Raw genomic sequence first — 25485 nt, forward strand, 5'->3', positions numbered from 1 at the left:
TCGACATTCAGCACAGTAAACGACGACGCCCCCACCAGGGTAGTGGGCAATTGCAGCAGCTCGCCTGACCTAACAATTGCTAGCGCTGGTCTGATAAATAGCATAACGTGGCGACCTATGCTATCGCTTGCATCAGACCACTTGCCCATTATCGTCTCGATCGAGAGACCTGCCGACTTCGTTTCCGCGAATCACCGGTCCTATTTTAACTTTAAAAAAGCTAATTGGGCCGGCTTCACGGAATTCACCGAGGACACCTTCGCCGCTCTTCCCATCCCCACAGATGTGCGCGTTGGCGAACGCGCATTCCGCAAGGTGCTCACAGCTGCTGCGGCTCGCTTCATCCCAGCTGGATGTTATAAGAACATACGTCCTCATTTCCCAGCAGAAGCAGCCAGTTTAGCAACCGAGCGTGACCACCTACGCCAGGCCGATCCCGGGGATCCCCGCATAAGGGATCTTAATTTGGAGATCCGGCAACTGGTAAATCAACACAAGCGGACTAAATGGGTTGAGCACCTGAAGACTTGTAACCTCACCTCCGGAGTGGGTAAGCTCTGGTCCACCGTTAGGTCCCTGTCGAACCCGACGAAACACAACGACAAGGTGGCAATCACCTTCAACGGTTGTACTTCGTCGGACCCGAAGCGATGCGCGAGCTATTTTAGCCGGCTGTTTACACTGCATCCTCCGGGCGACAGAACCAAACGTCGTGTTACCAGAAGGCTGCACAAACTGACGAACGACAGTGCGCCACTTACCTTCTCCGGTGATGAGGTTCAGGGGGCCATCAACCAAACGAAGACATCGAAAGCCATTGGCCCTGACGGACTCAACGCGCTGATGCTGAAGCATCTGGGACCCCTGGGAGTAGGATATCTCACAAGGGTCTTCAATTTGTCTCTGGCCACTCTCATCATCCCTGACAAGTGGAAAGCAGGGAGAGTGGTCCCACTATTGAAACCTGGGAAACCCGCCAACCAAGGGGAGTCTTATCGGCCGATAACTCTCCTTTCCCCAGTAGTGAAGACACTTGAGGCCCTCCTACTCCCACTCTTCACGACACACCTGGCCCCAGCCCCACATCAGCACGGATTCCGACGAGTGCACAGCACCACCACGGCACTCACCGCCATAAACGCCCAGATAAATCGCGGGCTTAACCAAAACCGCCCCTGCGAGAGGACTGTCCTAGTAGCGTTGGACCTAAAGAAGGCTTTCGATACAGTCAGCCATTCCACGCTACTAGATGATATTTATCAGTCGACACTCCCGCCAGGGCTGAAGAGGTGGTCCGCGAACTACCTGAGCGGTCGGCACTCGTCAGTGATTTTTCGAGATCAAATGTCAAAGCAGAGGAAGATTAAGCAAGGCGTACCGCAGGGTGGTGTCCTTTCACCCTTGCTTTTTAACTTCTACATCTCGAAGCTCCCCCAACCACCAGCGGGAGTTTCCCTGATCTCATACGCTGACGATTGCACGATAATGGCGTCGGGCAATGACATCGATGGCCTGTGTTCCAAAGTGAACAACTACCTCACCGACCTTTCTCGCTTTTTCACTGCGAGGAATCTCCAACTTTCCCCCACCAAGTCCACGGCGACCCTTTTCACCACCTGGACAAAGGAGGTCAAGCTGTCCCTTAAGGTAAAAGTCGATGACACACCAATTCCGACTGTGAATAACCCCAAAATTTTGGGTGTAACCTTCGACAGCTTGCTCTCCTTCTCTGCGCATACAACCGCAATTGCCACTAAGGTCCAAAATCGCAACAAGGTCCTCAAATCGCTGGCCGGCAGCACTTGGGGCAAGGACAAAGAACTGTTGCTTTCGACATTTAAGGCAATTGGCCGGCCGGTTCTAAACCATGCTGCGCCTGTCTGGTCGCCTGGCCCTAGTGATTCGCAGTGGACAAAGCTGCAGACATGTCAGAATACCGCCATTCGTACAGCGACCGGGTGCCTCCTGATGTCGCCCATACAACACCTGCACAACGAGGCACAAATGCTCCCAGTTGCGGAGCACAACAAATTGCTCAGCAAGCAGTTCCTGCTGGGGTGCTACCGCAGGTTTCACCCCTGCAGACACCTGCTTGAGCCCGAGCCGCCTCCCAGACACGTCAGGAGACATCTCCTCGACTACGCTGACGAACTCCAGGACAAAACTAACCGAGACCTACTGGACAGGACAGTATTCAGACAGTCAATAAACGACATTCACCGGGAGACCGTTACCACCTTCATGAACTCCCGTCCTGTGAATGCCGTAATCGGAGTCCAACCACCACCCATTGCAGATGAAGAGCTCCAGCTTCCCCGTGAGACTCGTGTAACATTGGCACAATTACGTTCTGGATATTGTAGCAGGTTAAACTCCTACCTATCCAGAATTGACCCCGACATACCAAACACATGTCCGGCATGTGAAGGGACCCCGCACGACACTAACCACCTCTTCACATGCCCCCTCAATCAGACTCATCTAACCCCCCTCTCCCTCTGGACCCAACCTGTCGAAACAGCATGTTTCCTGGGCCTACCCCTAGATGAGCTAGACGAAGATGACAGATGATATACCTACACTGACAGGGCTAACTACGCTGTTAAAAACAACAACAACAACAACATTAATTATGTTTCAACTTAGTTTAAAATATTCACCATAGCTATTTTAGCACTGTAGAACCCGCCCTTAAACCTTAAATTTGTAGAAACAACAGGGCTTAAACACACCTCAAGAAAATATGTACGAGCAAGCCAATATTATTTATGTAAAAGATACTCGTACAATGTACAACTCTTTTATTTTCAAAAACAATAAAACTCAAAAATTTCATTAGATGGATTGTAACCCCATAAGGACAAAAATTGTAACACATTTTTTTTTTTTTTAATTCTAAGTCCGAGCAAAACCAACTTTCTCTACAATGGTGAGCAGACCACAGATTCTCAAGGGAACCCCAATCATCTCATTTTGCGATGAAACCGTTTCCAAGGTTCCCTGTCTAGCCAGCTCATCAGCCCAGCAGTTTCCCTCTTCGCCGCTATGACTGAGAACCCAAATGAGCCAGATATCGAAGTATTCGGATGCAATCGAGAGAGACTCAAAAATTTCATTAGATGGATTGTAACCCCATAAGGACAAAAATTGTAACACATTTTTTTTTTTTTTAATTCTAAGTCCGAGCAAAACCAACTTTCTCTACAATGGTGAGCAGACCACAGATTCTTAAGGGAACCCCAATCATCTCATTTTGCGATGAAACCGTTTCCAAGGTTCCCTGTCTAGCCAGCTCATCAGCCCAGCAGTTTCCCTCTTCGCCGCTATGACTGAGAACCCAAATGACCCAGATATCGAAGTATTCGGATGCAATCGAGAGAGAAGCCAGGCATTCCCCGACTGATTTGGAACGCACAAATAACGAGCCCAAGGCCCTAATTGCCGCTTAGTTGTCGAAGTAAATATTTAATTCTTTACAGTAACTACCGAAGTGAGCAACCAATCTACTGTTTCCTTAATTGCGGCTACCTTGGCTTGATGGCGAACTCTTTGCAGAATACTCCCCCACCCACTATTCCGTGGGTGTACAATGATGCAACACTATGGGGATGAATTCAAAGTTTTTAAGAATGCTATACTGTCCGTAGCTTAAGTCTAGCTTATGCCCGAACACCTCAATCTGATTGCGACTAGCCGTCCAACGTAGATTCGGTATTAGCCTGCTTGCAATTATATGGCTTCCTTTACGCCTTAGAGGCATTACCACATAAGCCTGCTCTACTATCTTACTATTTGCACTTCATTCACTCTAAAGTATATCGTAAAAAAAGGTGTAAAAGAAGTCATAACTTTACTTTGTTCCGGTCCTTCTTAACAGGATTAGATCGAATTTCCTATCTGCTTTCAATAGCGAATGTATATCAGAGGAAATGGTTAAAATCAAAGTGCAGAAATATTTGAGATCGCTTCGGAATTTTATCGTGCGTCAGTTAGTCCAAGAAGGAAATATCTGAAATATCGCTATATAGCAAGCTTTAGATCCCTTTGATACGGCAACGTAACTATAACAGACTTAAGATTTCGATTGGATAAATTGAACAGATATTGTGACCATTCGTAGTTTAGCTAATCACGAGCTATGCATCAAACGCTAGCCTATAAGCATGAAAGCAAGAAACCTCTAAAAAATAGTTTCAAATGAAAAGCAGCAGTCTCGAAAACTTAGTGAAAGGAAATATGCCTTTAATGCATGTCTTTATTTTGTTTTTCGGAAAACAAGGTTAGGCAAAAAAATATTAAATTTTCTATTAATGTATACACAAATTAATAAAAAGTTAAATGAAATTTGAAGCTTTTACTTAATGCTACTAACGTTCCTTGTTGACTCCCGAGTATACAACTGTCACAGGACGAAGTAGAACAAAAGGGGAAAAGGTAGGAGCAAATATTCACAGAGAGAACAAATACAACATACTAACAACACATCCTAACCGTGAAAGTAGCAATGACAATAACAACACATACCACAAAATAATAAGAAAAACATCATCATAGTCAACAATGTAAGGATAAATAGCAACAAATTAACGATTAATGTATAACGACAAGGCGATGGAGCGCGTGTGTGCACACAAGCCAAAGAAAAAGAAACGACAAGTTCATGTGAAGGTGAAGGAAGATGCAGAGGGATGGTTAAATAAGTATATAAGAGGCTAGCGGATTAATATGCCGTATAGGAAATGTAAGTGTAATCAAGTGGAAATTGTTCAATTAATTGTTATCAGGTAAGAATTTTTGGAAAAATAAAATATAAGCGCTTTACCAATAAATTTTTTTATATTATTATTAAATATTTAAAAACAAAGCAATTTTTATTTTGGAATTTTTTTTTATTATTTCAATATTTTGTATTTCACATCACCCCCAGTTTTTCTTTACTTCTGCTTCATGGTGTGTAAACATCGATTAACTAGCTCAGCTAAATGGGGAATGTCAGCCACTGGCCGGTATATACCAACAACACATATGCCATACGGGCAGCTGCAATAAACAACAACAACAATACCAACATGCCGGCATTGTCATTTACAACAAAAGCCTATTGACAGCAGATCTGGCAAAAAGCAGCTGTAGGTTAAACGCATTAAAATATGACACAAAACGTGACGATAAAACGCAAAGAAGCGGTAACAGCAGTCAGCAATACCCTGCAGAGAAAACCTGAACTAATTTCTGTTACTCTTTCGATGACCTGTTGCTGATACGCCGCTGATTAGCTACCGCAATATTGCAGAAGGTATTCGAGCCGAACGAGTTGGACCAATAACTTCGTATTATGAAATTAGGAAGTAGTATTTATTAAATAAAAACTTACATAACTTCTTGGGTAAGGATTTATTTGAGAAAATATTTGCAGGTGGAATGGATTATTTCTAGTTGCTTCAAGTAGTATGCAAAAGTATTAAATTTTACGTAAGATTCATTTATTTCTAAAATATTAGTGTAATATTAAGACGACTTCAGGTAATTAGAATTGCAAAACAAAAATAAATTATTGAAAATAAAATATGTCACCCGCTCCTAGGTCAAATAAGTGCATTACGTGTCTCAGACGACAAATGTACCCAAGGGGTATTATTAAAATTTTACTAACAGAACGTGTGATGTTGGCATTCGTCCAGAAATTTTGTGACAGAACGTGATGTCATCTCATAAAAAGAAATAATGCTCGAATACACTCCAATTATTGGTTCAAAACTGGTCCTATAAAAAAATTAACCAATTTAAAATAAAAGTGAACCTTTAGTCTTTGTACTTCAATAAACTGCTTTTTTTTCATCATTGTTAAGTGTCACAAATTTCTTCATGAAGGAAAAACGTTCAAAGAATACTACTGTGTGACCACCTTGGGGTATCGGCTTGTGAGCCACTGCAAAAATAAATAAAATCAATATTTTCTCATTTTTGCCAAACTGGAAGTACCACATCCGTGGAGTTTGAATTTAGTGAGGGGATAAAACCAAGTTCACTGGTTGTTGAAGGCAATATCGAAAAGTGAATGTGTTAAGCAATGGAAAAAAACGTTGACGAATGAAAATTGTGGGTTTTTATATAATATTATAGAATATGGAGAGGTAAAGCGACAAGCAAAAGGCGAATTCACTATATGCAACTTTGAGATGTTTCTGACATTTCGATTTAAACCTCCTTCAAAAACAAAAAAAAGGAACAATGCAATAATTGAACTGAATTTTCCTGCAGGGTGTAATGCTTCTAACCACTAAATGTGAACACGATTTTGTCTGCAGATCAGCAGTGGAAGTATTCCTCATTTAAGCACACAATAGAAAAATAAAACTTAAAAGTAAACACTGCCGTTTCGACATTCACTTTAATCCCAAGTAAACATTTCGAGGAGCACATCAACTAACTTTTAATAAATATTATAATATATATCGGTGCTATAGTTGGCACTGGTAAAGAATATGCACCGTTTCGCTAGAAAAAAGCACGAAAAATAAGGTTCGATAGAGCTTTTATTTATACCTTAGAGAAAATAACAAATGGGAATTTTTTCCTTGTTCTCTCCTCTCGGGAGACAAGACTTGTCTTGCGTTGGTTTCGTTAATCTATTTGATTTTCTGGCAGAGTAGCTGATTAGCCTGCCGCAATTAGGAATACTTGAGCAATTTTTTTTATTTGGGTATAAAGCCTATGGCATGCAGAATCTTGTAATTAGGTATCTTTATTCTGAAAAGTTCGGAAATAAAGTATAGATTTTTAATGCATATAATTCTACTGCACTCTGCATCTTTATTTTTAGATTTAGAAATTTTATTTTCTACCCGCTAGTTCCTCAAGTTATTTGCCATTTCAGTCACTTTCCTGTCGTTCATCCTTCTCAGGTGTGCATAGGTGACTAGACATATTTTTTCTTGACTTCCTTCATCACCTCACCTACGCGTTTTACTTTTTCCCCCTATTTAACGACTGGAGCGGTTATTTAAGAGAGAGCTAACCACTCGTCGCATAATTCATGGTTCGGTTGACGCTTAGTACGTACCTAAATAAAATTGGATTACGAATTCTTGAAATCCTAGAATGGAACTGGTAATTCGTTGTAATAACTTTCCACATGGACCTCGACAAATTGAAATGATATTTGAATAGGTCGAGCCAAGGAGCACCAGGAGATTTGCTGGCTCCTAAAACACTCAGGCTAAAAAGCCCGTTGTATTTAGAGCTCTGGAAAGAGGGTCAAGGAAGAAAGGAGAAAAGTATCAGAGAAAGAGATAGGAAAGAATAGAGACAGAGACAAAGGTAGTTTTAGTCCTGTGAGCTCTTTCCAGATTCTTTGACAAATCTATAAGTATCCTCCAGTTTTAGGGAACGAATATTACTCATTCCCACGACATATAAGTACAAGCCTGTTCTGTCGACGGAATTAAGCTTCGTCTTACATTTTTGAACAATCTTTGAGGTTTGCTTCGCATTCCCAGGGCCTTCAGTGCAGCCTGACTGTCACTGAAAACTCCAATCTGTTTCCCGCTCGATCTCCTCTCGGCATCCTTTCAGGATGACAAAAACTTCCGTTTGGAAAACGGTTGCCATTTCCCCCATAGCATAGTGATACTTATTACTATCGTTTAAGTACCATACAGCTCCAAACCCTATCTCATTCTTAGACCCATCGGTAAAGAAAATATGCGTCAAACCTCCCTGAATGCATTCTGGATTGCTCCATTGTGTGAGCAGGACAACCCAACCTCGACAAACAAGCATAGAATTCTATATTTGGAACATTCGGTACCACTCATTCGTATTTTTTTACTCAACTCATACAACTGCGTAATACTTCTGTTCCAATTTCAAAACTCATTTCGCATTGCAGGCTATGAATACTCGTAATGGCCAACACAAAGTAGCATGGAGATCCAAGATTGCACAGCTGGAAAGGACACAAGCAAATAATGATGTGAAAATGGGTACACGAGCCAAATAACTGAGCGCAATATTTCACATAAAGTAAGTATATATGTATGTACAGACTTTGTCCATTGAAAAAGGATCAAAAAGGAAAATAGAAATAATATGCGCCTCTGCTTGATGGATGGTCAGCGCACTTTGAACGCTCTAAGTACAGCACAACATTGGTTAGGAATAATGGAAATCTCAAAATTTTCTGAGAAACAAAAGTGGAGGCACTTAAGCCCATACAGACATGTATGTGCATACATATGCACACATATATATACATGCGCATATATTTAGCACGTTTATGTACATGTAAGTAATTAGGACCGGTGAGCAAAAATGCACAAATGGCTTTGGTAAGCCCACGCAACGATATAAAATATGGCGCTGCTAGAACAACTATCAGCAACACAACAAGAACGCAGCACATAGTCGGAAGATGATGCTCCACGGGTGTCAGGGATAGCACACGCAATTCAAGGACATGTACATATATCGTGTATATGCCACAATAGCAAGAGTAAGAGCAATAGCAATACCACCAACAACAACAATATAAAAGCATAAAAGGATGTTGCCGCATTGGCAAAATCAACAAGGGATAGCATAATTGCATACACAGCTGCTGATTTAAAAGTGTGAAAAGCACAAACACGCAAACATACACACATGCGTTGACGAATACGCAATTGTGTTGCTGCCACATGTCGCGCAACACGCTTTTGACATAGTTATATGTATCGCTACCTTAATAAAGAAAGAGCCTAACTTATATTTTTGTTACTTTACAGGAGAAGCAAAACACTGAATGCAAATCTGACCAGAGTAGGGATACGTTTTTTTTAATGCAAGTTTTAATGAAGCCCCTTGACTAATTTAATTATGAAGTAGATTTTTATCAATTTGAAGGTTTATTTAGAGCTTGTGCATTAAAGCCTGTGAAAACTCCGTTTGGTAAAAATGTGGCTTGTGGCCTTTCATAATTGAAATAACACAATTAACTCAGTTTGCAACAAATCAGCCGATTGATTATTATCGCCTAACACCGCTGTCACCATCAACTTACTCATGCGACCAATCATCCACCCACCGACCCAATCACTGCCACTGCCAGTTATTCATGTATTGATTTTTAACCCATTTGCTGATTGCATCAGCGTGCGTTTATAATTGCATCAGTGACTTGAGGTGCCCTTTATCGCCGCCGAATATCCGCAAGTCATGATTTAAAATTTGCGTATTTCACAAAATTTCAGTGGCTTTGGTATACTCGTATGTAATATACACATATGTATGAATGATTGCAGGACTCTGCGTACTTCTATTAAAACACAGTCAGTGACGGATGATGCTTAATTGCAATTGTACTACATGAATTTTGTAGGCCATTTTCGTAGCTGAATAAATTGTGCCGCTCGTAGACACACAGAATAGCCTGCTCCTGTTCTAATTGTATTTATGTATGTCCTGCTATCTGAAACTTTAGCAACTCATTGTCTCGCGCTACTTTTGACATCTTGACATTCACATGTCTTTATCGGTACCCACACCTACCACACTTTTTACTTCTCCTGGAGTCCACAATTTTCCAGACACCCTTTGCCCACTGAAAATCCGTTAACACTTTGTACACTTTCGCAGCAATAATTACTGATATATACTTTCAAAATTGATTTGCCATGCACCGCTTTCGTTGAAAACTGAGCAATTATTTAATAAGCAGCATCAATTCTATAATTGTTTTTCTTTGTACTCACTTGTATGACAAATATTTTGAAATCAATTTTTCCGACAACTGCAATCACAAATAGAAAATTCTGCCAGTGAGAGCGAAACTGGACTGACTTAACTGACTGCGCGATTACCGAGCGAGCGCATGTGTTTTGTCCGTTCTGTACTGCAGCGAATGAGTACACATACACACACCCGCGAAGAGGCATGCTCATTGCTCACAACCACCGCAAACTTTGTATGTGTACATGCTTTTGACGTTTGCCGCCTTCCGTTTTCGGCTCTTCCGTTTCTTGTTTTATACAATTTATTATTATTATTATCGTATTTGTAATTTATTTATAATCCATTAGTACCTATTTAGCTTGAAAAATTGTTTTAAAATTATATTAAAACACTTAGCAATTTTCTGTTTCCTTCGAAATTTGTTAATATCTAAAGTATATTCTTTTGCAACCGCCCTGGAGAAAACTACGTAATTTAACATATTGCGTGGAAAGCCAAGTGGAAAGTGGAACCCGCTTAAATAAAACCCTGATTTATAGTGCCGCAAAGAAAAAATGGGCTATTGTGATTGTGGCCCTGAAAACTAATTAGGAAGTTTCAGCTAAACGTCAAACTACTATACAAATAATATAATATTTTATTTACCACTAAATGTTGCCGTCTATATATTTATTGTTTTTTCCATATTTATTACTCTTTTGTACTCAGATGATGGCAACAAAACAAAGAAAATGCGCGTGCTGTTCTGATTTTTCTTTCACAAGTATTTCTGTCATGCCAAAACAGATCAAATACGAAGAATTTAGAGACAAAACCAGTTTTCTGTTCTTTTTAAACAGGTGTAACCTTTCGCATCCGACCTATTAAAGAACACTAAGAAATTTAGGGAATTACGTTGAAAGCAAAGTCACTAAATTAGTTAATATAACCGATATAACCGGTTTGGCTTGAATGCGTATAAACAAGGCGAATCTACACAAGGTCATTAGAGCAAAAACAACTTTTGTTTTTGCAATTTGGTGGTTTGAATGTCAAAATTTTAATCGGAATGTAAGCAAACCACCAATCAAAAACAAAAAATCCAGATCACTTTGACAATCAAATCACCAAATCCCAAAAAAAAAACAAATTTACTAACAAAACTTTGTATAGATTTTTTTCTTCCGCCTAATTTGCTCAACGTATTATAGGTCTTATAAGACTGTAAATAAATAAATACTTCAAAATCACTGTCCGATTTACAGGCATAAAAATATTCAAAGCAGACAATTGAAGAAGTGTGCATAGTTAGTAACAAGGCGCATTTATTGAAGGTGGTGGTACTAAACGTACAATAATGTTTTGTACGTTTGATTGTCACGGCAAGATATTGGCGAAGTAGAAAACAAAAATTTAATTCGCCTTGTTTTATTCTGTGCTGAAAGCTACTTGGCCCGGCAAAAAAACAAATCAGCTGATTTACCAACACCACCTTTAATAGAAGTAAAAAAGTGTGCTTGTGTTGCTGTTGTCATGAGAGCATTGTCAGGCATAGATGACTAGATGTGAAACTCTTTTTCTCGTGAGAGCTCTGAAAAATGTGCATTTTTTATATCATTCGCCAATATTGCCACACCGGCAGAAACATGAATTGTGTATTTTTGAACCAAAAATTGGGAATTTCGCAGTGTCGACACCACCACTGAGGTCTGCAAACGGCGCGTTACCGAAGTTATTTTTGGGTGCTCGGTTCCCCTGTAGGCCTATATCACCCATATACAATTACATACAATAAAAATAAGCACAATCAGTGTAAAATACATCAATAACCAAAAATTGGGATTTAAATGAAATTATAAATTATTGAAATACAAAAATAATGAAGACAAAAATCATAATTGCAAACTGAATGTAACTCAAAAAGTGGATAATAAAAACAGTATTGTAGAATTTTTGTACACACATAAAATTGATGCTAGTTTTCCACCAACGTAAAAACGAACTGTTTTCGTCAGTTATTTTTAGCGCGTTTTTTCTGGCAGCCCGCCATTTCGCCTCAGCTGTTCAAAATCCCATAATGAATGAATGCTGCCAAGTTTTGAAACGACCTCATGGACAGAGAACGTTAAATATAAATTTTCATTCATCAAGGGAAGATATGTAGAAATGAACAAGCAAATTCTTTGCAAAATGCCGTCGGCTAATCGTCAATTTGATTTTCTACAGAAGCAAAAACAGAGAACGTTATGATATACAGAGAACGTTCTCTGTGTGCAGAGCCAATATAGGAAGAGAGAATTCACTGCAATCAGCTCTGTTAAACCCCGGCCGCGGTTAGTCTTCATTTTTGACAATTCACACCATTCGTAGCTCGTGAGACTTCTCTATATTTAACGTTCTCTGTCATGGGCGCCCTCTCTCTCAAAATGAAATAGTTTCGCATCTCCTCAGGCCTAGTCTCCGTGTAAATTTTGTGAATATACATGACGATTGTGAATATTTCAAGTGTTTAAACCAGAAGCAGAATTTTTAAGATTGACAGATTTATTTGTAAATAAAGTAAGAACAATAACATCCAGTCATTGCGAAAATTCTAAACACAAAATATAAAAATGGTAAAGCTTCCCATATTATAAAAACTTGAGTTTTGTAATTCTAACGCTTAAAAATTATTTCAGTTTCACTTTAATAGTTTCAACATGGAGTTCCTCGATAATGGTCGAAGTTTTCAGGAAACGTACAAGTGCTTCCCTGTAGCTATGTTACCAGGTAACGAACGGGAAGATTTGGAGCGTGGCGGCAAAAGTAAGCATTTAAAATAAGTTCTATAAAAATGTGCATGCAACAAATTAATTCTTCTTTTTTACTTCAACACAGTTATTATGCCGCCATCAGCATTAGATGTGCTCACACGTCACAATGTCGAATATCCGATGCTCTTCAAGTTGACCAATCGCTTACAAAAACGCACTACGCACGCTGGCGTACTTGAATTTGTGGCCGAGGAAGGCAAGTGCTACTTGCCCTTGTGGATGATGCAAAATCTCTTGCTGACCGAAGGTTGCCCCGTTCGAATTGAGAGCGTCAGCTTGCCGGTCGCAACCTTTTCCAAATTTCAGCCACAAAGCACTGATTTCTTGGATATTACCAATCCCAAAGCTGTACTGGAAAATGCTCTCCGAAATTTCGCATGCCTCACTACTGGTGATGTTATTGCAATCAAGTACAATAAAAAAGTATATGAATTGTGTGTGCTTGAAACGCGTCCGGGCGAGGCTGTTAGCATTATTGAATGTGATATGAACGTAAGTGCTGGGTATAAAAATTACGCCGTAACAAATATATCATTTGTTGTTTTAGGTGGAATTCGAAGCGGCTATAGGTTATGAGCCAACCAAATATAAATCAGAAGAACCACCAGTAGAGGAAGTGCAAGATCATGTCATGGAGGAAGTAGTTGAGACATTTTCAGGTTCGGGAGTACGTCTAGATGGCAAGAAAAAGAAAGACAACCAATTAGACGCACCAGTGGTCAAAAGGGTAAGGAGTAAGATACTCTTAATCTTGGGTAATACAATAAATGTTCGTAATTTTGCAGGTACTCGCCCGCGGTGTGCCCGATTATGATTACCAGTTTGGCTATTTAAAATTTGACCGTTCAATAAAACCTATCGGGGAACGGGTAGCGAAAAAGGGTGATGAAGATGTCGAACCCGAAAGCTTCCATGGTCAGGGCTTTTCCATGAAATCACGTAAACTTTAAAACCGTTATAGAAATGTATATCGCCAATACAAAATTTAAAATTCCCATAATAAATCCTTCTCAACATCAATTTATTCAATAAATTATACGAGTAATAACCACATAATTTTCAATTCTCTAAATATGTATGCAACTACTTTCTACAAATTCAATGTTAAATTAATAACCTCATCTTTTTGCTTAGGCGGTGGGTTTGCTAATGACATGGGTGGTAATCTGCGGATTTTCCGTCCATGTTTACCTTCTTTACGTTTCCATAAACCGGATCGCGGCCGGTTACCCAACAAACGATTGCGTTGAGCACTGCCAATGTGTTCCTTGTTATGCTCAACATTCGATAAACGACCTTTGGTAGAATATATAGAATAATTCATAGAATTAATATTGAGTATGGAATTTAAATAAATTTGAACTTACCAACAGTGGCCATACATGTGCGATCAAATGCGAATTCACGTTTGGAGGGCAATTGAACTACTACTTTATCTTCGAATTTTCGTAAAATGGTACCAAAGGTTCCAGCGGCGTGTATCAAGTGAAAGGGATAACCGGGGTTCTTCTCAAGATTATGTATGCGCGTCCCAACGGGTAAAGCTCCAAGCGGATAAGCATCACCTTCATTCGGACGCACTGCAAGTAATTTAAGGCAGAACTAAATTAGCAATGTATATTTCGGCCTTAACATGGATTTATCACCAGGTATTCTTGGTATGAACCGCGAAGTTTTTATTATATCACCAACTTTCATATTTTCAGTCGCCAATATATATTTGAGCTCATCTCCTACGCCGACAAGTGCCACTTTTGCCGTACGACAACCATCGTCAATTAACGCCACTACACGCTCCTCCTGTGGGGGTCCTTCCGTTGGACCATCTCGCACCCATTTCACCCAATGAAACTTCTGCTTTATACCACCGCCTATGCCTTTCGCCACCAGACGGCCTGTCACTGGATCACGTCCTGCCAAGTGAGTGATTTTCAATGGTTCTACAGTGTATTCGTCTGGGTAATGCACCACTCGCCGAAATTGTTGACCAGTGCCGGGTTTAGGTTTCTCAATCACTTTGCACTTGCCACGCACCTGTAAAGCAGCCGTTACACTAACAGTATTATTGGTTAGCTGATATCGTGTGGCATTTAACGTGCAATTGGCCAAAAAACGAGTTAAATTATTCATTTTTTTATAATAATAATATGAATAAATAAGTCAATTCTCGCTTTTGAAGCTCTTTAATGAAATGTGACCCAAATATGAGGCATAACAGAAATAACACCATACATATGTTTGTCCACAGGGTTGCATTACGATTAGGTAACATAACAGTTGCCTGGCATACTTCTTATTATTACACAAGTTAAAAAGCTCAATAAAATATATTAAAAATCAATCAAAATGTAATTTAACTTAAAAATATACATATATTTGTTACAAAATACATAATGAAGCTTCTGGTCACATAGTTAAACATTGTCGATTGCCGTAACCGAATAATAGAAAAAGTTTTTTCATAGATTTTATAAATATAAATTTTTTTTTTAATCAGAATTTAAATTTTTAATTCTTAAATGCTGACATTATTGCACTTAAAAATTCTTGAACTTCTGCATTTTGCATCAAGGCACGTTTCTTGCCGCTCAACACCATACCTAAAATATCAGGGCACTTCTCTTTATCGCGTGAACAAATATCTCGCCCATCCATTTCATCGATGCCGCCACCACTGCCCTCCTCAACGCCGGGCGATAAACATAAAGCGCCGGCACCACCACTCGGCACTGCATTGCCACCTACCGATGGCACTGTTATACCAGCCAATAGTCCCTGCTGCTTGTGACGTTTGTTTTTACGACTTCTTCCAGTTCTTGCGCCATCTTCAACGTTTATTTGCATTTGCGTTTGTATATTTGTAGTGTTTTTGTCCGTTCGCCTTTGATAGGGCCTTCGTGTTTTGACTGGTTCCTTCTGTTGTTGTTTCTCTTTCCTTTTCGGTGTTGATGTCGGCGGGGTGACGTCGTTTGATGCAAAATTCACGTTCACATTTGACGATTGCGGTGACTGTAGAGGTACTGCAATAGCCAAATTTTCTCGTGCTGTGTTTCCAGAAGGGTGAGTAATTATTTGTATTTTCTGGAGCTGTGCTTGTGGTTCGTGTTCTTGTTGGAGTCTACGTTTCACGTGTAAATTCAAGCGCTCCTTAATGAGGCGACGCGGTTGGGCTTCCGTTTCCGGCAATTGTGCTCCTTCTGTCTTCACAACTTGTAAATTCTCCGGTAACTCGGCCATTGTGTCCTCTTTTTCATCTGTGCGTGTTATTAGTCCACTTTATTATGTGGCTGCCAGTGAAATAAGTGAGCGAAATTGGCAATGCTGTCGGATATAACCCAGCAAACAGAAATAATATGAGTGGGAAGCAGATTGACACGATTGTGCCAAGGGTAAGAGATAACAAGCACAATCTCACTTTTGAGTCCGCAAATCAGCTTCCTTCATAATCGCTGAGAGCCGGTTAACAGTCTGACGTATTTTTTCCACTGTGATTAGAACTACCGAATATTTGTTTACGCATGATGTAGAGAATACAAAGGTGGCATCATTCGCAAGCGTCTACTTTATACTTCACGAATCTGACATTTGAGTGACGTCAGCATAGAATATAAACAAACATTTGTGTGAATAATTACTTGTTTGTGAGTCAATCAGTGGGTATATCGATTTTAAAATTGGAGAAAATAATAAATATGAAGGACCGATGTTAAATTGTAAAAACACGAATGAATATAAATCTTGCAAATTTAGTTGGCTTTCGCTTATTCTTCTTTTCGCTGTTTATTTTCTTGTTATATTCAAATTAAGAAAATGTAAAATTATACAATATCGAGAAAGTGTAAACTGAAATGCGAATACGTAAAATGAAATTGATAAATATTAAATCATAATGGAAAAATATGAAATTGTATTGAAAATCTATAAATTGATATTTGGAATGTGTAAATTTAAAATAAAAAAAGTTAATATTATGTGTAATATCGCTTTACATATTTGCATACGAAAGAAATATAACAAAAATATAGAATAAGGCCGCGATTTATGGTAAATGATCCAACTCCCGAGGGAGTTTGGGTAGCCCTTTTAGGTGTGAATTACAAAACTGATCACATTTGGAAATACATTTTCATTTCAATTTACACTGTCCCAATATAATCTTACATTTTCTCATTACCTGAAACGGGTTATTAAGTTGTGATACAAGTGCAAAGTGTGACTGAACAAAAATTGAGTTTCGAGATAGCGTATACAAGTGGGTTATGTTAATTTTTATATTGGGTATACTATACATATATCTACTCAAATGTCGCTTTCGAGAATTTTTTTTATTTGGTTGTGTGGACATCCCTTAAGTTATGTGTTATTATATACGTATTTAGGTTTGGTTGTCAAAACAAATACTTCTCGCCCTTAATTGGAACGAAAATGCTCGTTGGACAATTCATGTTATTCTCCTCCACCACCTTGCCGCGCACGTTACTTTGCGCATTTACAAACTCGCGCTCGTTTTGTTGCGTGCACTGGTATTTGTATTTGTATTTATTCTTGCTTTTTCCCCCAACAGCACACAGCTCCCTTCCAATCTATATAAGTGCTCCGTTCTGCAGATGTCATTTACGTGTGTATTCAGCGCAGTATTGCCAACTGTCAGATACCCAACACACCCTGTGTTGCCTGTCTTCTCGTTGGTAAGAAGAAACGTGTTTTGTGCAGAATTTTCAGTTCTTCGTTTTCGGTTCAGAATTTTGTTTGTAAACACGAGTGTGGCGAAAAAAACTTAGCCAAATATAATTGAAAAAATAGCTTTAGTGGTAAGTGTAGTTAATACATTCATTTTACGTTTGTTAAATTTCAGTAAAGTTATTGGGGTTTTCGTTTGTAAGCGCGCTGTTGCTCCCCAACATTGAAGCGGCTTTTCATTTTCCATTGAAGATACATGTGTGTGTTTTTTGCCTTTGCTTCTGTACCTTCGTTGTGTGTTTTTTCAATGTTGGTGTTTTTTCTCGTTTATTTTTCTCGTTCGCAGTTTTGCTCTATACAACACAGTCGTACAAACATAAAACGGCAGGGAAAACAACAACAACGTTAAGAAAAACAAAAACGACAAAAACAACATAGGAATCAGCCATTAACCAACAGAGCCCGAGCCGTAGCCGTAGCCATAGCCAGCCAACGAACGACAGAGCCAAAAAGTAAAGTGGAATAAATAGAAGAAGGAAGGTGAGCTGCAAACGGAGCAGGATCGATCGGATGTATTGAAAAGAGAAGTGCGCAAAGCGTGCGGAAAACATTTCGAATTTGGAAAAATCTTTTGAAAACGAAAAAAGTAAAAACCTTGAGTTTTGACTGCCCAAAACGACGAAAAAGGTGTTAATATTAGCAACAACGAGACAGTGGCCGAATGTGAATAGTGTGCAAAACGTGCAAGTGAAAAATTAGTTATATATTTTTTGTTACAAGAAAAGTATTTTAGAGAAGACAGTAATCGTGTATAATGCAAATAGAGCAATCATAATATAAAAACAAACGCACAGTAACGCAACCAACCGCATTTGTGGTGCAGCGCTAAAGCATTTTTTCATTCCGGAAAGTGAAGAAAAGCAGTAATAGGAAAAAAGGCGCCGCATACAAATGGAATTCTACCCCCACCAAAAGCAACCACATACAACTCAGCAAGTGGATGACGGTTCTATATCCGGCCCGGCAACCAACACAAATACTATCAATAGTAACAACAACAGCAACATTAACAGTGTTCGCAGCACAAACAACACCTCACCCACCTCCAACACAATAAATTCTACAGCAACAACGGTCGGCGTCGACGCTGCCACTGTAGCCATCGCCAAGGATATGCTCCAGTTGCATCATGGCAGTGGTACGGTACTGACTAATAATAACAATAACACTAGCAATAGCAGTAATAATAATAGTAGCTCTGCCATGGAGGCCATGAATACCACAACATCATCTAACGCCAACACCAATTCGGTTGCTGCAGCTGGTAGCAGCAGTACAACCAATACTGGTGTCGGAGCCAACGTTGGTCCTGCACCAACAACACCGAATACCAATCACCCACCTGCCCATGCCACAGCCACCACCAATTCGGATGGTGGTGCATCTGGCGTTTCAACGGCACCAGATAACGCGCTCGGTTTTCTGAAATACGATCAGGAATTATTATACATCACCGAGCCATGCACTATTATCGGACGCAACTCATCCACATCGCATGTACATTTTCACGTGGCGGAGAACAATTTGGTATCGCGAAAGCATTTCCAGGTTCTTTACGATGGAGTTGCGCACGATTTTTTCGTACAGTGTCTAAGTAAAAATGGCATTTTTGTCGATGACTTCTTGCAGCGACGCAATGCCGATCCACTTCGATTGCCTAGCAGGTAAGTGCCACATCTAATTGAACTTATTGACATACTCACAAATTTTAATTACACAGTTTTGCAGAAAAAATTTTAATATAATAAGAGATTTTATCGAGTTAAGAAATTGATTTTACTGATGGTATGCCTAATGGGAGAATCTTACTAACTCGGACAGTTTCGAACTCGTAGATTAAATGATATACAGCGTCTTAGTATTTTTTATTCCTACTACTTTTTTATCTGGTTCCCTGGGTGAAAGAAAAAGCTCATAAATTCACAATCATATTTAACTCTTTTAGCAAGAATTTTCTTGTTTATATCTGAAATAATACTTACAAGTATGCTGCTATATATCTATGGTCATAAGCCGTAAACCGTATGTCGGTTCAAGAAAGAGTCGGCCAAAGACACTCACTTTAGCAGCATTTCTCAAACTTGTAGAGAATGTCTTAAGCAGTCACAAAAGCAGCAAATATGTATATTTGAATGCAATCTCAAACTCCCTGAAAAAGTGTTTAAAAGTTATTAGTAAACAAATTTGGGAATATCATTCCTATCTTACAATAGCCTGAACGAAATTGTGTCCAGATAACGCTGGTCGCACGAGGCAGCTGAAACTCGTCTGCGATGGATGATGGTAGTTGTACTCCGATGACGGCATACGGGAGCGACCGTTAGACTTCCGCTGAATGCCCTTCAATGTCTGTCTATATGCTGTCTGATTCAGTAGTTGTGTTTGATACTGGATCTCGTTAGTTAAAGGGCCACTGCGACTTTGGTTAGATTTGTAACACTGATTACACTTACACTTACTTACCATCAAGTGGTATATTTGGTTTAATGTATGACTTATGTATAGTAAACAGTAATAGCTTAATTTAAGTATATTAAAGCATTTCTGATCATTTGAAGCCATAACTCATTACTTGATGTATTATTTATATTCAATAAAAGCAGTTTAGATGATTTATTAAAACTATTTTTTTAATAATTTCAGATGTTACTTTCGCTTTCCCAGTACCGAGATTCGCATACAATTTGAGAGTTTTGTGCTTGGCACCTTGAGTGCCGGAGCGCTAAACAGCTCGGCTAGCAGTGGCGTATCATCCGTTCCGTATCATAACAATAGCCATCATAACGTCGGAGCCCTACAGAATAATAGTGGTATAGGAGGTGGTGGCAATAGCGGTCCTGCTCAGTTTATTATTTCGCCTGCGCCTCCAGATGATCATCATCTTCCACATGTGGCGACTGGTTCTTCAGCGCATGCGTCAACACATGGCGCTCATCACCATCAACAGCATGTGTCCTCGAATACAGTGTCGTCTTCGACTCACCTGCTGCCACATATGGACAATTCGAATGTTTATTCGCCACTAAAGATATCCATACCGAAGAAGGAGCAAAAGAGTCCATATCTCTCACCAACTGGCAAGTGGAATTTGTACTGTCTCTTAGGCAAACACACATAACGAATGCATTTGCACAGATACACTAGGCTAAAAGCAAAATTTCTTATGTGTAGTGCAAATGCGTAGCATCACATTTTATTACGTTTTAGTAAAGTTACAATTAGATTGTTTTATCTTTGACTTTTCCATTTGCCTTTGTTTTGTTTTTATGTACTTGCATGTTAACGTTATAACACTACAGTTGATGCAGTGTAAACAAATGAATCTACAAAAACAATGAAATGTGAAACAAAGCGGCGCTTTATGTGTCCGCTGCAAAAACGAAGTGGAACAAAACAAAAAGGCAAAACACTATCTGCCAAAGTGCACACATGTGTAAATATATACATATGTAAATATTTACATGTGCGCTATCTTTTAAAATTTGTGCAAATTGCGTACATAAATGCGTAGTAATCTCTAACGCAAATTTTTAATTTTGACTTATAGTTACACTTCGATCTAAATTTAATTTAAAAATTTCGCAACAAAAAGGGAATAGAAGAGGTTAAAATATTATTGCGTATTAAATTAAGCGGGAAACGTCAATGGGTAATTCATGACGCAAAGCTTATTATAATTGAACACATTAGGAAAACCTATACACACACACACACACACACACACACACACACACACACACGTAGATACATATGTATGTATGTAACCTGGTGCATTGGCTCACAGCCGAAGTGATGCAGTTCATATATGGAAATATTAAGCTAAAATTTTGCAAACGTGACACCAAAACACTTTTTTTCTATTTGTATTTAATTTGTATTTATTTATGTGGTTAGGAGCGAGAAAAAATTTGGATGTTTATATTGGATATAAAAAAGAAAACGCACGAAAAATGCATACTTATGCATTTGTTGTTGTTGTTGTAGCAGCATAAACATTCGCTATACTTGCATACGGGGAATGCTGCTGGAGTGACAGTCCTTGGCCGGATATAAATCCGGGTCGTTTCGGTAACGTAGAACCGACTGTCGTGGAAACGATACTTATGCTTTAATATGCTTTGCTCTAATGCTTTTACTCTTGGTCGTGAAAAAGCGGCGCCAAATTTTAAATGTACAAACAAAACGATCATATCTGATAGTGAAAGATCGTAGTGGCGCTCGGGCAATGCATAGGTTGTCAAACTTCTGTTGAATTGCTTGGAAGAGTATTAATTCGCTATAAAGATGCCAAGAGCCAACGAGATACTTTTAATATAGCCAAATTGAATTCCGGCATTGCTTGAGCATCATGTGCGCTAAAACCGTGCGCAAGATAAGTAAAAAACACTTGTCTCATGCCTCCTTAAATCCACTTTTCTAACATCACTTTCCTTCCGGACCCACACTATCGAAACAGCTTATTTGGTTAGCCTACCGTTAGTTGAGATAGGCGGCGACGACTGATGACTTCAATGCACTTGGCAGGGTTTTGCTAAGCATACAAATTGCATATGTATGTACATCAAATATACCGCTAAATTTTTTTTTTTTTTTGTTAATTTCTCTTATAATTATCTAGTCCATTGCATTACTGATACAAATATTTCTCTTTACTTCACAGGTACAATAAGTGCTGCTAATAGTTGCCCAGCCAGCCCGCGCCAAGGTTTTCATCAAAATCAAGCCAATTACAACAACAATTTACAAAACGTAAATATCTATGTCATACCTGCATAATCTATTTGCTAAGGTTTTGCTTTTTTCCCCTGATTTTCTTTGCAGCAAGATTTATTCCAAACACCATCAACAGCTAGCTACTACCACAATGAGAAACCACCATACAGCTATGCTCAGTTGATTGTGCAGGCTATTTCGGCAGCACCGGATAAACAATTGACTCTATCGGGCATTTATTCTTTCATTGTCAAACATTATCCGTACTACCGTAAGGAAACTAATAAAGGCTGGCAGAATTCTATTCGCCATAATCTCAGCTTGAATAGGTGGGTATATAATGAAAATAAGATGCTACTATAATATACATATATATTTTGCAGGTATTTCATTAAAGTGGCACGGTCTCAAGATGAGCCCGGTAAAGGTAGTTTTTGGCGCATCGATCCCGATAGTGGCGCCAAATTGATTGATCATAGCTACAAGAAGCGCCGTCAGCGTAGCAGCCAAAGCTTTCGCCCATCATATGGTATGCCACGTTCGGCACCAGTCTCACCGAGTCATATGGGTACGCACAGAGTGGTGCTAATATGAAACATAAATATTAAAAAGTTCAACTTTATTAATAATTGCAGACAATTCGCGTGAGAGTTCACCGCTACAGGATTTTGTTTTGCAATCGGCCCCAGGCTCGCCGGGCATGTCACTCGAGCAGCGAGCTGCCGATGGTGGTAATAAATCTACACGCAAGCGATAGCGCGTTTGTTTTCCTTTTAGTATAATTACATAAAAATAATGTGCGTTGCTTTGCAGATCTTATGTACAACAACACAACTCAGAATATGCACCAATCGACGGCTAACAATTCCCACAATCAATACAAGTAATTTTTTTTTTTTAATTCAATTTTTTTCTTTTCACCCCCAAGTTGAGAATTAACTAAAGCGTTTTCAATTTCGGCAACTTTTTATATATTTATTATTATTATATTTTTTTTTATATTTCACTTGTAAATTCATGCTGTTTCTAAAATTTTACTTGGTGATGACTTTTTTGTGCGAAAATTATGAATAAAAACTTTCTAAAGATATCGTTTTAAAAATGTTAAGGATGTCTTTTTCGCTGCGAAAATTATGAATAAAAACTTTTCGCAAAGATATCGTTTTAAAAACGCTAAGGATGAGTTTTTCGCTTTGGTATCTGGTTCTTTAGGGTTATGAAAATAAATACCCTATTATCCACGTAGTATTAAGCTGAATGATTATTTATGTCCTTTGTTCGCGTTAAAATTCTCCAAGCATAATGCTTATTGTTTTTAGAAACTAATAAATAATTAAAATATGAAATGTTAAAACCTTGACTGTCCTTTACTGTCTACATTTCGTTAAAGTTATCACCAACAAATAAATCTTTTTTAAATTAATAAAACATTTGTCCAAATTTCGCCAATTGTTAAAACAACTGCTAATCAATATCAATAATTTTCAGCAGTAGCGGAAGCCCATACTATGTTTCAAATCAAAATTCAGCTATAACTGGTGCACAGCAACAACATCAACAGCAGCAACAGTTACACAATGAGAGTGGAGTTGTGGTTGGCAGTAGCGGAAATGGTGTTGGCGCCTTGATTGCACTCAAGCGCAATCATGCCATGGCAGCTGGCGCACAACAACAGCAACAAGTGCAAACGCTGCATCCTGACATAATCTACGAGGAAATGCCAACTGATTACAGTGGCAATATGGAATCGGGCGATGAATGTGGCAGCATTGGTGGCGGTAATAGCGGTGGTTCTAGTGATGCTGCCAAACGCTCCAAATACATTTCCGATGTACTCTGATGTGTTGCTGTTGCTGTTTCTGTTTCTTCTAATGTTTGCAAGTAATTAAGAGAATTCAACATAAAACAAAACAAAATATTTAATATTTATCTGACAAACATTTGCCACCACAAAATACCGCATACACGCATACATATAATACTAGATAAAAACACGCGCTCACAAACATATTTATACCTCTACCCCGAATGTAAAAAAATGTGTTATACATAAATCCCAATTCAGAAATCGGAATTGTTTGAACCGTCAAGTCCGCACTAAGGAATATGAAAAAAATCATTTTCCCTTTAACCTATTTTTCCTTACAAAGGCAAGCCATCCATGAAACCTTGTATCAAGTTTTTATTACTAAATATGTGTCTACAAGCAGCAAATAGTGCTTTTAATATTTTATATGCATTTTTTTAAGTTTCGATCAAACTGTCGTCTTTTAACTAAATTGACTGCAAGTAATATATAAGTACTACAAAGTATATTTTAATATGTTTCCGAATTGGGCTAACAAAAATTACTTAAAACAGCAGCAGTGAGCCGGCGCATAGTAAAAGAACATTGTAACTCAAAACAGATTGTAAAAAACACAAAGATGAAGAGAAAACAAAATCACAAAACTAAAGGAATCTTGAAAACCAACTAGTAATGAAACATTTTTATTAACACACCATCGGTATATTGAATTTGACAAAGTATGTGAACAAGAAATAATTGTTTTATTATTTTTATTCAATCTGAAATGTGAATATACAAACACCCTCTACTACTTTAATATTTGTTTTTAATGATTCCCGAAATTGTATACCTAACATACTGTTTAGATGTCCTTGTATATCCTGGACGAATTCAATATGCTTGATGATGCTATATTACATGAAAAAAGAGGGGGAAAACAATTTAATTACTAAAAAGTTGAAAAATGCAAAATGCACACAAAAAAATAAACTGCAAATTTGAAAAATTGTAAACAAATACAAACATATGAAATGATAGTAGTACATTTTAAATGGTGAGAATAATAAAAAATTAAAATGCAAATAATAATACAAAATTAATGCTAAATAGTAAAGCAGCATATATGGCAGGAAGCAGGAGATGTGAATACAAAACAAGAAAAAAATGAATTATTGTGGTGTGGCAACTGAAAAGGAAGGAAAAGATTTAATTACCTATCTCTACATACCTACAATTATATCGAACATAAATCTAGAAAAATAATTACAACTAATTACAAAAATTTAATTATAAATCAAGCAAACAAACAAGAACCCCACAAACAAATTTATGACAAAGATAAATGTATAATGATGATCGCACTTTATTTCTATTATAATAAAGAAAACTCCATTTCAATGTTTGGACAAAATGTGTATTGAGAAGAAATACAAAGAATATAGATAATCTCTGTGTATTCCTCATTCTTTTAAATATCAACGTAAAAATGCTGTTTTAACTTGGTTGCAACGCACCCTAGTGTACGCGTGTATGACGCTTTGCTGTTCGTCAGCGAGAATAAGAAGTTGGGGAAAAAGTTTTTTTTGTCCAGCATGCTGTGCAAATCTCTAAATGCGTGTGATTCGTCCTAAACCTGTCAACAATATGTTGAAGCAGAATTAGCGACAAAAGGCTTGAGCAAAATTAGCAAAAGCATTAACAATTCGATGTTGTGCTTGCATGTGCGACGCGCTTAAAGTA

At 38.5% G+C, this 25485-nt stretch overlaps 6 protein-coding genes across 7 annotated transcripts in view; 2 read left to right on the forward strand and 4 right to left on the reverse strand.

Annotated features, from left to right (window-relative positions):
• LOC129240294 (sodium-dependent phosphate transporter 2) overlaps nucleotides 1–9896 on the reverse strand; it is a 37865-nt gene extending 27969 nt beyond the window's left edge. The window contains exon 1 of one of the 2 annotated variants that reach the window (XM_054876010.1): nucleotides 9732–9896. The gene's annotated coding sequence lies outside the window, so the exon portion shown is untranslated. Of the gene's footprint in view, nucleotides 1–9528; nucleotides 9678–9731 lie in introns of those variants that run through there. The other variant, XM_054876011.1, reaches the window with a different exon arrangement.
• Nucleotides 9897–12178: 2282 nt separating this feature from the next.
• LOC129241626 (ubiquitin fusion degradation protein 1 homolog) lies at nucleotides 12179–13559 on the forward strand. Its single transcript, XM_054878065.1, has 5 exons — nucleotides 12179–12305; nucleotides 12369–12495; nucleotides 12568–12995; nucleotides 13051–13230; nucleotides 13289–13559. Exons 1-5 carry the CDS (start codon nucleotides 12303–12305, stop codon nucleotides 13451–13453), a joined length of 903 nt encoding a protein of 300 aa, XP_054734040.1. The 5' UTR covers nucleotides 12179–12302; the 3' UTR covers nucleotides 13454–13559.
• Nucleotides 13504–14728, reverse strand: LOC129241627 (39S ribosomal protein L2, mitochondrial). The gene is made up of 3 exons (XM_054878066.1): nucleotides 14150–14728; nucleotides 13871–14083; nucleotides 13504–13799 (listed from the first exon to the last, which is right to left on the reverse strand). The coding sequence occupies exons 1-3, from the start codon at nucleotides 14631–14633 to the stop codon at nucleotides 13594–13596; spliced, it is 903 nt and encodes a 300-aa protein (XP_054734041.1). The 5' UTR covers nucleotides 14634–14728; the 3' UTR covers nucleotides 13504–13593.
• Nucleotides 14668–16107, reverse strand: LOC129241628 (uncharacterized). The gene has a single exon (XM_054878067.1). It carries the CDS (start codon nucleotides 15738–15740, stop codon nucleotides 15012–15014), a length of 729 nt encoding a protein of 242 aa, XP_054734042.1. The 5' UTR covers nucleotides 15741–16107; the 3' UTR covers nucleotides 14668–15011.
• LOC129241625 (forkhead box protein K1) lies at nucleotides 15476–24562 on the forward strand. Its single transcript, XM_054878064.1, has 10 exons — nucleotides 15476–15563; nucleotides 17068–17314; nucleotides 17530–18907; nucleotides 19887–20320; nucleotides 21904–21992; nucleotides 22065–22285; nucleotides 22340–22524; nucleotides 22592–22687; nucleotides 22770–22839; nucleotides 23445–24562. Exons 3-10 carry the CDS (start codon nucleotides 18135–18137, stop codon nucleotides 23794–23796), a joined length of 2220 nt encoding a protein of 739 aa, XP_054734039.1. The 5' UTR covers nucleotides 15476–15563; nucleotides 17068–17314; nucleotides 17530–18134; the 3' UTR covers nucleotides 23797–24562.
• On the reverse strand, nucleotides 19128–19893 carry LOC129241630 (uncharacterized). Its single transcript, XM_054878069.1, has 2 exons — nucleotides 19452–19893; nucleotides 19128–19392 (listed from the first exon to the last, which is right to left on the reverse strand). Exons 1-2 carry the CDS (start codon nucleotides 19803–19805, stop codon nucleotides 19384–19386), a joined length of 363 nt encoding a protein of 120 aa, XP_054734044.1. The 5' UTR covers nucleotides 19806–19893; the 3' UTR covers nucleotides 19128–19383.
• Nucleotides 24563–25485: the final 923 nt, after the last annotated feature.

Source organism: Anastrepha obliqua, chromosome 3 (genome assembly GCF_027943255.1).
Source record: "Anastrepha obliqua isolate idAnaObli1 chromosome 3, idAnaObli1_1.0, whole genome shotgun sequence".
Classification (NCBI taxonomy): domain Eukaryota; kingdom Metazoa; phylum Arthropoda; class Insecta; order Diptera; family Tephritidae; genus Anastrepha; species Anastrepha obliqua.

What these genes read in the sequence shown, in the direction of transcription:
- LOC129241626 (XM_054878065.1), top strand. An exon ending in TTTGGAGCGTGGCGGCAAAA is followed by an intron (nt 12,496 to 12,567) that starts GTAAGCATTTAA and finishes ACTTCAACACAG; the next exon opens with TTATTATGCCGCCATCAGCA. An exon ending in ACGCACCAGTGGTCAAAAGG is followed by an intron (nt 13,231 to 13,288) that starts GTAAGGAGTAAG and finishes GTAATTTTGCAG; the next exon opens with GTACTCGCCCGCGGTGTGCC.
- LOC129241627 (XM_054878066.1), bottom strand. Translation starts at nt 14,633, where the DNA reads ATGAATAATTTAACTCGTTTTTTGGCCAATTGCACGTTAAATGCCACA. An exon ending in GTTCATACCAAGAATACCTG is followed by an intron (nt 14,084 to 14,149) that starts GTGATAAATCCA and finishes AATTACTTGCAG; the next exon opens with TGCGTCCGAATGAAGGTGAT. An exon ending in CACATGTATGGCCACTGTTG is followed by an intron (nt 13,800 to 13,870) that starts GTAAGTTCAAAT and finishes ATTCTACCAAAG; the next exon opens with GTCGTTTATCGAATGTTGAG.
- LOC129241628 (XM_054878067.1), bottom strand. Translation starts at nt 15,740, where the DNA reads ATGGCCGAGTTACCGGAGAATTTACAAGTTGTGAAGACAGAAGGAGCA.
- LOC129241625 (XM_054878064.1), top strand. Translation starts at nt 18,135, where the DNA reads ATGGAATTCTACCCCCACCAAAAGCAACCACATACAACTCAGCAAGTG. An exon ending in CATAATCTCAGCTTGAATAG is followed by an intron (nt 22,286 to 22,339) that starts GTGGGTATATAA and finishes TATATTTTGCAG; the next exon opens with GTATTTCATTAAAGTGGCAC. An exon ending in AGTCTCACCGAGTCATATGG is followed by an intron (nt 22,525 to 22,591) that starts GTACGCACAGAG and finishes TAATAATTGCAG; the next exon opens with ACAATTCGCGTGAGAGTTCA.
- LOC129241630 (XM_054878069.1), bottom strand. Translation starts at nt 19,805, where the DNA reads ATGGCTTCAAATGATCAGAAATGCTTTAATATACTTAAATTAAGCTAT.